Source organism: Salvelinus sp. IW2-2015, linkage group LG6.1, assembly GCF_002910315.2.
Source record: "Salvelinus sp. IW2-2015 linkage group LG6.1, ASM291031v2, whole genome shotgun sequence".
NCBI classification, from domain to species: domain Eukaryota; kingdom Metazoa; phylum Chordata; class Actinopteri; order Salmoniformes; family Salmonidae; genus Salvelinus; species Salvelinus sp. IW2-2015.
In genome coordinates this window covers 26,178,100-26,192,639 of record NC_036845.1, presented here as the reverse complement: position 1 = coordinate 26,192,639, position 14,540 = coordinate 26,178,100, and the positions used below count along the sequence as shown (strand labels likewise).

At 40.6% G+C, this 14,540-nt stretch overlaps 1 protein-coding gene across 2 annotated transcripts in view; it reads right to left on the bottom strand.

The window, feature by feature from the left end:
* Nucleotides 1-9,034: 9,034 nt before the first annotated feature.
* The window catches only part of LOC111965365 (uncharacterized), a 21,254-nt gene continuing 15,748 nt past the window's right edge, over nucleotides 9,035-14,540 (bottom strand). For both annotated transcript variants that reach the window (XM_023989518.2, XM_023989519.2), the window contains exons 7-8: nucleotides 9,568-9,841; nucleotides 9,035-9,333 (exon numbers count right to left, since the gene is read on the bottom strand). In XM_023989518.2, the coding sequence (XP_023845286.1) occupies nucleotides 9,224-9,333; nucleotides 9,568-9,841 (384 nt within the window). In that variant the 3' untranslated portion in view covers nucleotides 9,035-9,223. The remainder of the gene's footprint in view (nucleotides 9,334-9,567; nucleotides 9,842-14,540) is intronic.

Genomic DNA, 14,540 nt, shown 5'->3' with positions numbered 1-14,540 from the left:
TGTCTATGTTTGAGTTAATATTAGACAGACTTAACATTGGAGAAATGCAAAATTTACCAAGAAAAAAAGGAATAGTTTTTTAAATATATTTTGTCTCTCTGTGTTTCATAAATTTCCTTCAGTTGGCAAGAGGCTGAATGTATTGTATCTCAGAAAGCATCCGAGCGAGTGAAACAGTGCCCCTCTTGTCTCTGCATGTGTAGGCCATCTATCTGATGCTGGCTGGTCATAAAGAGTATGATATTGTTGCCGCCGGTGCATTGAATGCAAGGGAAGCAAAATAGCATTTGACCTCCCTTGATAAAAGAAAAAGATATAAAATAATAGTTTACCTCAACGCTGATTGGCTAAGTGATCTCAACTGTGAATAGTCCTGGCGCAGCAAACACATCGCATTAAGACAAACACGTCATTGACAGAAACAACTTGAGTTGTTGCATTTGGTGTTGTCTTCCGGTGGCTAGCTAGCTAAAATTGTCCCTTTCTTAAAATAGCCATGGATTGAGATAGGGATGATAATAATGGCGATTCTGATCCAACCATAAATTCATACATTGTTCGCCTGGACTGAAAGAACAGAATTTCAATATGTAACTAGATGTAGAAGGCTAGTGTTCACTAGCTAACATTGCCCATGAAAGTAAGTTAGGCAAGCAAGCATTTTAGCCAGGTAGCCTAAAACAACAAAAAATACGTGTATAACGTTACTGTATGACAGAGGGCTAGACCGTTTCGTCAACATGAAAGAGCATGAGAGGTAAGAGGCCGGGACCTCATTTATAAAATTGTTCTTAGATTTACACTTCAACTTAGTTAAAAGATCATTTCCCGACGGTGTGATTACATTCGATTCCTAAAAAATACTKAGCATAAAAAACCTTGCTTATGCAGGTTCTAAGAAGCCCATTTGTAATTTACACACCTGTGATCTATAAATCTCAAATTAACTTAAAATGTATGGCACCTGAGCGTGCCTTACAATCAGCGATTTCCCCTTATAGAATGCTAGCACAAATTAGGGTTTAGTCAGGAATAGCCATGGACCAAAAGAGAAAAGCAAACTTTTTGGAAGACGAGATCACGGCGATGGTAGAGGAGATTGAAGACAGGCAACACATATTACTCGGTGGACTAAATAGTGGGTTGACAAAGCCAGCTTGGGAGTGTGTTGTCGCCGCTGCAGTGAACGACGTGGGCAGCAAGACAGAATTGTCTTGGTTAAACCTGGTCTTAACTTACAATGCTCCATCCCCACGCCACTCCGCCAACCACCAGGATGCCCGGCATCAGAACATTCCAGGCATTCCCGTGATTGGCAGATAGCAGGTTGATTGGGATGTCGGACCCCGCGAACACTGGGTACTGGTAAGTACAACCAACTAATAGCCTAACACATAACATACTGAGGGTCGCTACAATATACAAGACATGCACTGATTTTATTTTATTGACATAGAAACGGGGGAAGCTGTGTTGCAGCCCGTGCGACGGGTGAGTGTGCCCCCTCCACCAAGGGAAGCTGCGTTGCAGCCCGTGCGCCCTGCACCAAGGGACAAAGTGCCTGAGGCTCCCAAATCAACAGGTGCCAGAAGGGGGGGAGTTTGGCACAGGTGTCGAGGGTCCGTCTGCGTCCGTGCGCCGGGAGGAAGTCCGTGAGGTGATTCATTGATTCATTTACATAATGCAATTGAACGTTTTCCACTACGTGAATGAAAAAAACCTATGCTTTGTATATTGTTTGGCATTCTGTTTCTTACGCCAATTTCTGTATGAGCTGCTGCCTCCTCAGTGCATCAGCCGGGGCAGGTGCTCCATTGGGTGGTGGGTTAGGAGGCTCTTGGGGGTCCATTCTAATCTCCACATCCATTTCAATACCATGCCTCAGGGCTATGTTGTGACGCAACCTACATTTCAGTATTATGCATGTCACCTTTGATTGGGGAGGGAAACCATTCTTAAAACAGGCCAACATTTTATTTCGGTTTGAAATTGCACACTAATGTTCTTGTCAAACAAACCTGCACTACAGTTACTGAGATGTCCCCTTGAAATCTGTTCGCATTTTGTTGCAATGCTAGTGGAAACGATAGAAATCAGCTGATTCCTGATTGTAGCTGATTGCTACAAGATGGACAAGCTTCAACGGGACAGCTCAGTAACCGCAGGGCCAAATTTAAAAACYTTTCAGCTATTTGACCAGAACCTTGTGTGCAAATAGAATTAAATATAAAATGTTGGTATGTTGCTTGAAGTTGACCCATTTATAACTGCATTTAAGTTTTGTAATTTAATAAAATTAAGTTACTTTCTCTGGCTTGTAAAGGAGTTTTCCACCTGACRCGTCAAAGCAACACCACTTGTCCTTCAGCAGTCCGATGGTGCGCTCCACAACCGAACTTGTTCTGCCTTGCGCCAAATTGTAGTGCATTTCCTCTGCTCTTCGGGGATCAGCAAAGGGAGTGAAGCCACATTCAGTGGATAGCCCCGGTCACACCTAATAGGGTAAAACCAATGAGTTACATTATTTTGCACGGTTAATAGGCTATTATACACTGGGGGGAAAAACTCACGAGAAGCCACCCGCCTCCACTCACCAGCTTCTAGACACAGGCCTACTCTGCTGTGGTGCAGAATGAATGAGTCGTGCGTAGACCCTGGCCACTTGGAGCACACATTGAGTAGTTGCATACGGGCATCGCAGATCTGAACATTCAATGAATGGAARTTCTTCCTGTTATTATATACATGTTCATCTATAGACGGTGCGCGCAAGGCAATATGCGTGCAGTCAACTGCACTTATGACCCCTGGGAAATTAAATGAGCGGACAAACTCTGCTTTGACGCACGCCTGTTCATCGGCTGTAAATGGAAACTAATGTATCTCGTGGACAATATGTGTAGAATCGCCTCAATCACTTGTGGCAGGATGCGGCTGAATGATGGCTGTGATATACCTGACCTGTCACTCATTTCCATCTGGAATGTCCCAGTAGCGAGGAATCCGAGTGGACAGTACTTGGACAGATACGGTGTGGTGTAATCATGCCATACCCGTGTCTTCCTTTCCAGATTAGGGTCTAAATCTGTGGAAAAATCTAACAGAATGTATTTGGAGACGATAGCGATTCATAAACCATGGATCATCATGCGCAAAAAAAGTCATTCCAGTCTCAAACTCTCTCCCTTCTGAAAGCACGGTTTCCAATGTCTTCCAATAACGCAAGAACAGCCATGGTTACTCTTTCTAATTTGACACACTATAACATCGCATCCTGTTTTTAATTCAAAACACCTTGTCTGGCAATTCATTCCTCACACCTTTAATTGATCATTCCTAACAAATTGTTCATAAAGCTAATGCAAAGTTCACCACAGGCTTGGAGGCATATGCGTTCCAAACTGCAATACCCCTACATAACCAGCAGGAAAATTGACTTTGCATAGAGATAAGATCATTTCCACATCAAAGTAAGGTTTTATAAGTAATTACTTATATGTGGTTTTCTGCGTAAATCATACTTAAGATCAAAATTGACTGTATCAGTTTTGTAAATGAGGCCCCTGGAGCTAACTCTGCAAATAGCACTGCTGTGTGATGTAAAAAAAWAAAAAAGTCATAGTCAATCGATTAAAATATAATAATACTCTTAGCAAAAATCTTTATCTTTAWCAATATTTATAATCTATGAGAATAGAAAGGTTCAGAACTTTTGTGAAACATCACAGCACAGTTGAAAAATATAAGGCACATAGAACTGGATGGTGTTCAGAGATGCAGTTGAAGTTTACGTACACTTAGGTTGGAGTCATTAAAACTCGTTTTTCAACCACTCCCCAAATGTCTTGTTAACAAACTGTAGTTTTGGCAAGTCGGTTAGGACATCTACAGTGGGGCAAAAAAGTATTTAGTCAGCCACCAATTGTGCAAGTTCTCCCACTTAAAAAGATGAGGCCTGTAATTTTCATCATAGGTACACTTCAACTATGACAGACAAAATGAGAAATCCAGAAAATCACATTGTAGGATTTTTAATGAATTTATTTGCAAATTATGGTGGAAAAAAACTTTTGTTATTGACCAAATACTTAATCTCAATACTTTGTTATAGACCCTTTGTGGCAATGACAGAGGTCAAACGTTTTCTGTAAGTCTTCACAAGGTTTTCACACACTGTTGCTGGTTTTTTGCCCATTCCTCCATGCAGATATCCTCTAGAGCAGTGATGTTTTGGGGCTGTTGCTGGGCAACACGGACTTTCAACTCCCTCCAAGATTTTCTATGGGTTGAGATCTGGAGACTGGCTAGGCCACCTTCAGGACCCCTTGAAATGCTTCTTACGAAGCCACTCCTTCGTTGCCCGGGCGGTGTGTTTGGATCATTGTCATGCTGAAGACCCAGCCACGTTTCATCTTCAATGCCCTTGCTGATGGTAGGCTTTGTTACTTTGGTCCCAGCTCTCTGCAGGTCATTCACTAGGTCCCCCGTTGGTTCTGTGATTTTTGCTCACCGTTCTTGTGATCATTTTGACCCACGGGTGAGATCTTGCGTGGAGCCCCAGATCGAGGGGATTATCAGTGGTCTTGTATGTCTTCCATTTCCTAATAATTGCTCCCACAGTTGATTTCTTCAAACCAAGCTGCTTACCTATTGGAGATTCAGTCTTCCCAGCCTGGTGCAGGTCTACATTTTTGTTTCTGGTGTCCTTTGACAGCTCTTTGGTCTTGGCCATAGTGGAGTTTGGAGTGTGACTGTTTGAGTTGTGGACAGGTGTCTTTTATACTGATAACAAGTTCAAACAGGTGCCATTAATACAGGTAACGAGTGGAGGACAGAGGAGCCTCTTAAAGAAGAATTACAGGTCTGTGAGGAGCCAGAAATCTTGCTTGTTTGTAGTGACCAAATTCCACCATAATTTCAAATAAATTCATTAAAAATCCTACAATGTGATTTTCTGGATTTTTCTATTTTGTCTGTCATAGTGAAATTACCTATGATGAAAATTACAGGCCTCTCTTTTTAAGTGGGAGAACTTGCACAATTGGTGGCTGACTAAATACTTTTTTGCCCCACTGTACATATACCTATAATTCACAATTGCAGTGGGTCAGGAGTTTACACATACTAAGTTGACTGTGCCTTTAAACAGCTTGTAAAATTCCAGAAAATGATGTCATGGATTTAGAAGCTTCTGATAGGCTAATTGGCATCATTTGAGTCAATTGGAGGTGTACCTGTGGATGTATTTCAAGGCCTACCTTCAAACTCAGTGCCCCTTTGCTTGACATCATAGGAAAATCAAAAGCAATCAGCCAAATTTCCAAACGCCTGAAGGTACCACGTTCATCTGTATAAACAATAGTACGCAAGTATAAACACCATGGGACCACGTAGCCGTCATACCGCTCAGGCAGGAAAAGCGTTCTGTCTCCTAGAGATAAATGTACTTTGGTGCGAGAAGTGCAAATCAATCCCAGAACAACAGCAAAGGACCTTGTGAAGATGCTGGAGGAAACAGGTACAAAAGTATCTATATCCACAGGAAAACGAGTCCTATATCGACATAACCTGAAAGACTGCTCAGCAAGGAAGAAACTGACATAAAAAAGCCAGACTACGGTTTGCAACTGCACATGTGGCCAAAGATCGTACTTTTTGGAGAAATGTCCTCTGGTCTGATGAAACACAAATAGAACTGTTTGGCCATAATGACCTTCGTTATGTTTGGAGGAAAAAGGGGGACGTTTGCAAGCTGAAGAACACCATCCCAACCGTGAAGCACGGGGGGGGGGTGGCAGCATCATGTTGTGGGGGTGCTTTGCTGCAGGAGGGACTGTTGCACTTCACAAAATAAATGGCATCATGAGGTAGGGAAATTATGTGGATATATTGAAACAACGTCTCAAGACATCAGTCAGGAAGTTAAAGCTTGGTCGGAAATGGATCTTCCAAACGGACATTGACCACAAGCATACTTCCAAAGTTGTGGCAAAATGGCTTAAGGACAACAAAGTCAAGGTATTGGAGTGGCCATCACAAAGCCCTGACCTCAATCCCATAGAAAAATTGTGGGCAGAACTGGAAAAAGTGTGTGCGAGCAAGGAGGCCTACAAACCTGACTCAGTTACTCCAGCTCTGTCAGGATTAATGGGCCAACATTCACCCAACTTATTGTGGGAAGGTTACCCAAAACATTTGACCCAAGTTAAACCATTTAAAGGCAATGCTACCAAATACCAATTGAGTGTATGTAAACGTCTGACCCACTGGGAATGTGAYGGAAGAAATAAAAGCTGAAATCATTCACTCGACTATAATTCTTACATTTCACATTAAAATATTGTGGTGATCCTAACTGAACTAAGACAGGGAATTTTTACTAGGACTAAATGTCAGGAATTGTGTAAAACTGAGTTGAAATGTATTTGGCTAAAGTGTATGTAAACCTATGACTTCAACTGTAGATGGGAGGGGTTAAGTGGAGCTGAAGAATGGGTCTAAATACAAACCAAAGATAACTATTGTTAATCAGGTGCCACAAAGAGGGACTTCGGAAAAGTGCAGTTGGCTCAGAACAAAAGTACACGGAATGCTAACATTAATGGCATGCATGTCAATCTCTCATGGCTCAAAGTGGAAGCGCGATTTAATTCATCACTACTTGTTTTTGTAAGAGTTGTTGGCAAGCTGAATGACACCCATGCATACCCCACAAGACATACCACCAGAGGTCTCTTCACAGTCCCCAAGTCCAGAACAGACCATKGGAGGCGCACAGTACTACATAGAGCCATGACTACATGGAACTCTATTCCACATCAGGTAACTGATGCAAGCAATAGAATCAGATTTTTTTTAAACTGGTAAAAATACATCTTATGGAACAACGGGGACTGTGAAGAGACACACAAAGGTCCAGACACATGCATACGTACACATTGTGATGTTGTCCAGCTTACTAAAGTGCCTTTGCAACGTCATCACGTGGACACTGCCTGGCACCTGTGTTGGAGCCAATGAGGTATATAAACCCTGGATTACTGACGCTATGTGTTGGCCATTGAGAGTCTTTGATGACACTGGTCAGCCATATGTGCACTCCCCAGTAGGAGCAGTTCTCCATAGAAATGAATGGAATTCTACAGTATTTCAATTAAAGGACAAAATTACATGTATTTCATTATTTTAAAAAACTGTAGTGGGGACAGTAACATTAGTCATCTAAAAAAAAAAAAAACTTAAAGGAAAATGTTTTAAAATATGTATATATATATATATATATATATATATATATATATGTTTAAAATTATAATATAATTTGAAAGTATGTGTAAAGGTGTCTGTAATATAGTAAATGTGGCAAAAATGAATGTAGAAGTTAATAAATGCATATAGAGTACCACAGTATGACTCATAATAGGCAAAGGTAAGAATCTCAGATGAACTATCTAATGTTAGCTAAATGTAGTAATTAATAAATTGACAATTTCTTTAAATTGACAATTCAGTGAACTGTCTTGTGCAAAAACAAATGTTGGCACATACCTGGTGTCAGCTAGAGATGACGTGCAGGAGTTTGCAAGGATCTGTAGTTTTGCATGATGTCTACTTTGATGCCAATTAGCTTTTTAGAATCTGAGTGTAAATAGAGCCAAATATATTGATAAGTCACCTTGTCCAAGAGATTTACATGGTTATCAAAATGTCATGCCAGGGTAAACCCACATGGAACACAGCCCTTTATTTTAAGTGATTCTAAAATCCCCGATGGGACAAATTTAATGGTGGAAAAACGATTGGAACCATTTCCCTGTTTGACAGCTAGGTTTTATGGGTATTATGTCACCTCCAATGTGGGTTTCCATAGGTTCCAAAATATTTTTTACAACTGTGGGAGTGCCAAGATGGAGGCACGGTGGCTTTAACACAGAGCCCCCTATCAGTCATCTCGTGTATATATATTTAAATCATTGGTTGGAGCTCCCCTTGTGGGATTCGACTGGTTTATGCTCATCAAGGACCACAAGACTGCAAGAATTCCTTTAATTCATCACAGCTGAACKGTTTCATGCAAGTAAAATCATCGAGGTATTACATTGGACAAATTCACGGTTGTGCTTGTGTACAACTTAGGACTTTTTGTTGTTGTATTGATTTAATTCATTTGTGATTCATTATCTGTATTGTTAAATTGAGTATTTCACACTATAAAGTCATTATTGAAATAATTTTACTCCTGAAAGAAAATAATATAAATTCATACTAATTCATGAGTGTGGTTACTATCGTAATACATATTAACACATTGAGGTTATTAGGAGTGCACAGCCCAATTGAACCCTTTACTTATTTTAAAAGCAAACAGTACTTTCAAGGATTACAATAGCACTTTTGATAGCGCACAGGGCTGCAGCCCGGAAGGTTGTGGGTTCACAGACCACAGCAGACAACCTCACCCTCCTTATCCGTTATAGCCTACAACCTTCCGGGTTGAGTTCTTGGTGCTAGCATTAAAATAAAATCTTATTTAAAACAGGGTTTGTCAAACTCCCTATATCTATAGCACTGGGACAGACAACTAGCCCTGATTTTTCCAGCAGCATATCAACATTTAATTCCAAATTTGTGCATATAGATTGTCTGAAAATGTTCCCTTGACTTGCAAAGTTTTGCAGAACATCCAGGAGGAGTAGCCTACGATTCACAGGCCTAGACAAATGAATGTAGCCAATCAATACTTATTTCCAGTCAATGTAAATAGCCTATCATATTTAGGAAGTACATTTTCTTAGAAATATAATTTGTGCTTCTCCGAGCATGCACTTTGTATAGGCTATGGATTATTTGAATGAGACCACACTAAATATTCCRCACTTGACAATGTCCGCCCAGCAGAGAATCAGAGATTATTGGTGGCATCGAGCACACATAACAAGCAACTAATTCTAAAACACTGAGAAATAATGAAATTATTTACTGGCACTTTTACTGCCAGTAAATAGTGTATGTACATTTTCATAAATGTTGTGCTTGTGTCCAACAGTGTCCAACAGACACCACATCAGCTCATAAGATTGTGTGATAAGATGTTGCCTTGATCACCTAAATTCTTAACTGAGGAATGTAACGCTCTTCGTCTGTCTTGTAAAACACATCATTATTCAATATAAATAAACAAAACATTTAAATCTAATTTACACTGAAGCTCTTATTTCCAGCTACATTAGATTGGCGCCGTCCATTCTGAGCTATGATGGTGAGTTGGAGAGAGGTGGCCAGAGTTTGAGTGGAGGAATCGACTTTCCCCATTAACATGTCCTTTTGCTCCCTCAGCTAAAGAGAGAAAAAGAAGGAGTGGAATTAGTCATCCTTGTTTCATGAGGAACCAAAACTACAGAAAAGGAAACAAGCCCGCAACGTGACCCTGCTGCAACCAACATAACTGATATCTGCAAGTAAAGCACAGTGTGTGTGTGGCGTGCATTCATAATGGTGTAATGTTACACAGGGTTTAAGTCAAGCAACACAAACTATCTATTTTAAAATTTAAGCTGCTGAATTAGTTACCTTCTCTGTAGTTATTTTCTAACTCGACAGCGAGATCGTTTAGCATAATCTTTCTCAGAATCTTCACTGTGATTCTCACAGCTCCGTCAGGACTGTACTTGTCCACCATCTTGTCCACTGTGTCTTTCCTGTCACCTTTCTTCAGCTGGTCCTTTGGGATGGGATCGAAGACTTCCAACTTCCCCTTAGTCAGGTGCCACTGAAACTGCTGCAGCTTTACTTCGTTTAGTCGCTGCAGAATAAACACTATCATACACTCAACAAGCTGGGTTTCCTGAAACAACAGAGCAGGGGGATTCCTCTTTTAAGAACAGTATAGAAATAGGTCTGACTGATACAAAATCTGCAAACAGCACATGACAACCAAAAAAGGCATTTAGAAAATGTACCACACATGTTTACACACACACACACACCAGCGACGTGCGGTCAGGGTAGGCTACCCCCCCCCCCCAATATACAGAGCATTCGGAAAGTATTCAGACCCCTTGACTTTTTTTTAAACATTTTGTTACGTTACAGCCTTATTCTAAAATAGATTTAAAAATCCTCATCAAGCTACACAATACCCCATAATGACAGCAAAAACTGTTTTTCTTTAAATTTTTGCACTTTTATATATTTTATATATATATATATGTGTGTGTGTGTGTATAAAATATCACATTTACATAAGTATTCAGACCCTTTACTCAGTACTTTGTTGAAGCACCTTTGGCAGCGATTACAGCCTCGAGTCTTCTTGGGTATGACGCTACAAGCTTGGAGTTTTTCCCATTCTTCTCTGCAGATCCTCTCAAGGTCTATCAGGTTGGATGGGGAGTGTTGCTGCACAGCTATTTTCAGGTCTCTCCAGATATGTTCGATCGGGATCAAGGCTCTGGCTGGGCCACTCAAGGACAGAGACTTGTCCCGAAGCCACTCCTGCGTTGTCTTGGCTGTGTGCTTAGGGTCGTTGTGCTTTCGGAAGGTGAACCTTCGCCCAGTCGGAAAAGTCAAGGGGTCTGAATACTTTCCGATAGCACTATGCTCTTCGTCTGTCATGTAAAACACAATTACAAAATATAGAATATATATATACAGTGCCTTAGAATTTTTCCAGATGTTGTGTTACAGCCTGGGATTGAGTTGATTGTTTTTGTCACTGGCCTACACACAATTCCACATAATATAAAAGTGAAATTGTTTTTCTAAATTTTTACAAATTAGTTAAAAATGCAAAGCTGAAATGTATTCAACCCCTTTGTTATGGCAAACCTAAATAAGTCTCGGAGTAAAAATGTACTTAACAAGTCACATAAGTTGCATGGACTCACTCTGTGTGCAATAATAGTGTTAACATAATTGTTTCATGATTAACTCATCTCTGTACCCCACACAATTATCTGTAAGGTCCCTCAGTTGAGCAGTGGATTTCAAACACAGATTAAACCACAAAGACCCGGGAGGTTTTCAAATGCCTCGCAAAGGGCGGCACTTATTGGTATATGGGTAAAACATTTAAAAGCAGACATTGAATATTCCTTAAAGCATTAATGGCTGTGATAGGTGAAAACTGAGGATGGATCAACAACATTATATTTACTCAACAATACTAACCTAATTGACAGAGATAAAAGAAGGAAGCCTGTACAGAATAAAATATTCCAAAACATGCTTCCTTTTTTCAACAAAGCACTGAAGTAATCAGTCCCTCTAGGATTCCGCGATCGCATAATTCAATGCAAAATCAACCAATCGGCGCATATTATGCGAGAGCTTGTAATTTTGACCAATTCCTGCACTTTTAGTGAATAAAAGGGTCCAATCAAAAGCGGGTTTGTAATTTTGACCAATTACGGCACTGTTACTGGGGAAAATAGCCCAATCCAACCACACATCAACAAAGTTTTCCCCCTGGCCTGTCAGCTTATTCACGTGCGAAGATGAGTGACTGTTAATGGCTGACAGGCATTACAATGAACATAAATCAATCTCATTTGCCAACAAAAATAACAGCTAAAGACCGTGCGAAACAATTTCCAAATGGTTTAGGAAACTAGAGACAATCAGTCACTTCGAATCATAYGAGAATGTCAGAACAGTTCCCACAGCTTTAAACTCTCTGTGCTTTTGTGATCCGTATGAAGTTTTACAATCTTTTCTTTTTAGACATGGAAGAGTACATATCAACCACAACTCTAGTTTTCTGTTCTTTATCTCCCTTACGACGAATGTGTGAGTGGATTATGACAGAGCTGTTTGTTCAGGAAAATAAACAAAATTGAGCACTAGATGTTTGTAATTGTTTTCATATTATGTATTCTGCCTAAAATCGTCCTAAAACTGAGCACATACAGTGGGGCAAAAAAGTATTTAGTCAGCCACCAATTGTGCAAGTTCTCCCACTTAAATATGAGAGAGGCCTGTTCATCATAGGTACACTTCAACTATGACAGACAAATATGAGAAGAAAAAATTCCAGAAAATCAACATTGTAGGATTTTTATGAATTTATTTGCAAATTATTGGTGGAAAATAAGTATTTGGTCACCTACAAACAAGCAAGATTTCTGGCTCTCACAGACCTGTAACTTCTTCTTTAAGAGGCTCCTCTGTCCTCCACTCGTTACCTGTATTAAATGGCACCTGTTTGAACTTGTTATCAGTATAAAAGACACCTGTCCACACCTCAAACAGTCACACTCCAAAACTCCACTATGGCCAAGACCTAAAGAGCTGTCAAAAGGACACCAGAAACAAAAATTGTAGACCTGCACCAGGCTGGGAAGACTGAATCTGCAATAGGTAAGCAGCTTGGTTTGAAGAAATCAATGTGGGAGCAATTATTAGGAAATGGAAGACATACAAGACCACTGATAATCTCCCTCGATCTGGGCTCCACGCAAGATCTCACCCCGTGGGGTCAAATGATCACAAGAACGGTGAGCAAAAATCCCAGAACCACACGGGGACTGTCTAGGAATGACCTGCAGAAGCTGGGACCAAAAGTAACAAAGCCTACCATCAGTAACACACTACGCCGCCAGGGACTCAAATCCTGGCCAGTGCCAGATGTGTCCCCTGCTTAAGCCAGTACATGTCCAGGCCCGTCTGAAGTTTGCTAGAGAGCATTTGGATGATCCAGAAGAAGATTGGGAGAATGTCAGATGAATCCAAATAGAACTTTTTGGTAAAAAATCTCGTTGTGGTTTGGAGGACAAAGAATGCCTGAGTTGCATCCAAAGAACACCATACCTACTGTGAAGCATGGGGGTGGAAACATCATGCTTTGGGGCTGTTTTTCTGGCAAAGGGACCAGGACGACTGATCCGTGTAAAGGAAAGAATGAATGGGGCCATGTATCGTGAGATTTTGAGTGAAAACCTCGTCCATCAGCAAGGGCATTGAAGATGAAACGTGGCTGGGTCTTTCAGCATGACAATGATCCCAAACACACCGCCCGGGCAACGAAGGAGTGGCTTCGTAAGAAGCATTTCAAGGGGTCCTGGAGTGGCCTAGCCAGTCTCCAGATCTCAACCCCATAGAAAATCTTTGGAGGGAGTTGAAAGTCCGTGTTGCCCAGCAACAGCCCCAAAACATCACTGCTCTAGAGGAGATCTGCAATGGAGGAATGGGCCAAAATACCAGCAACAGTGTGTGAAGACTTACAGAAAACGTTTGACCTCTGTCATTGCCAACAAAGGGTATATAACAAAGTATTGCGAAACTTTTGTTATTGACCAAATACTTATTTTCCACCATCATTTGCAAATAAATTCATTAAAAATCCTACAATGTGATTTTCTGGATTTTTTAAATTTTTTATTTTGTCTGTCATAGTTGAAGTGTACCTATGATGAACAGGCCTCTCATCTTTTTAAGTGGGAGAACTTGCACAATTGGTGGCTGACTAAATACTTTTYTGCYCCACTGTATGACTTTATTGCTTTTTATGAAATGAACGTGAAAAACACCATTGCAAAATGCATTGCAGAATTTCTGAAAAGCTGCTGCAAAATCAAGCATTTTTGGCTGCAGGAATCACCAAAAAATGTCGCAAAATCTTGGAGCGACTGAGTAATACTGCAAAATATATTTGTTTAAATTCACTTTTTGTTCTGAATACAAAGTGTTATGTTTGGGACAAATCCAATACAGCACATTACTGAGTACCACTCCACATTTTCAAGCATAGTGGTGGTTGCATCATGTTATAGGTATGCTTGTAATCGTTAAGTACTGGGGAGTTTTTTTAGGATGAAAAAGAATGYAGCTAAGAACAGGCAAAGTCACTAGAGGAAAACTTGGTTCAGTCTACTTTCCACCAGACACTGGGAAATTAATTCACCTTTCAGCAGGACAAGCTGAAACACAAAACCAAATCTACACTGGAGTTGCTTACCAAGAAGACAGTGAATGTTCCTGAGTGRTCGAGTTTCAGTTTTGACTTAAATCTGCTTGAAAATTTATGGCAAGACTTAAATCGTTGTCTCGCAATGATCAACAACCAATTTGACAGAGCTTGAATCATTTAAAAAAGAATAATGGGCAAATATTGTACAAATCAGGGTGTGCAAAGCTCTTAGAGACTTACCCAGAAAAACTCACAGGTGTAATCACTGCCGAAGGTGATTTTAACATGTATTGACTCAAGACTATTAATTATGTAAATTAGATATTTCTGTATTACAATTTCAATAAATTTGCCAACATTTCAAAAAATGTCCTGCAAAATGACCTCCAGCAGGCCACAAATGTGCATGTGTCAGCATATGGTCTCACAAGGGCTCTGAGGATCTCATCTCGGTACCTAAAGGCAGTCAGGCTACCTCTGGCGAGCACATGGAGGGCTGTGAGGCCCCACAAAGAAATGCCACCCCACACCATGACTGACCCACCGCCAAACCGTCATGCTGGGGGATGTTGCAGGCAGCAGAACGTTCTCCACGGCGTCTCCAGACTCTCTGTCACAGTGCTCATGTGCTCAGTGT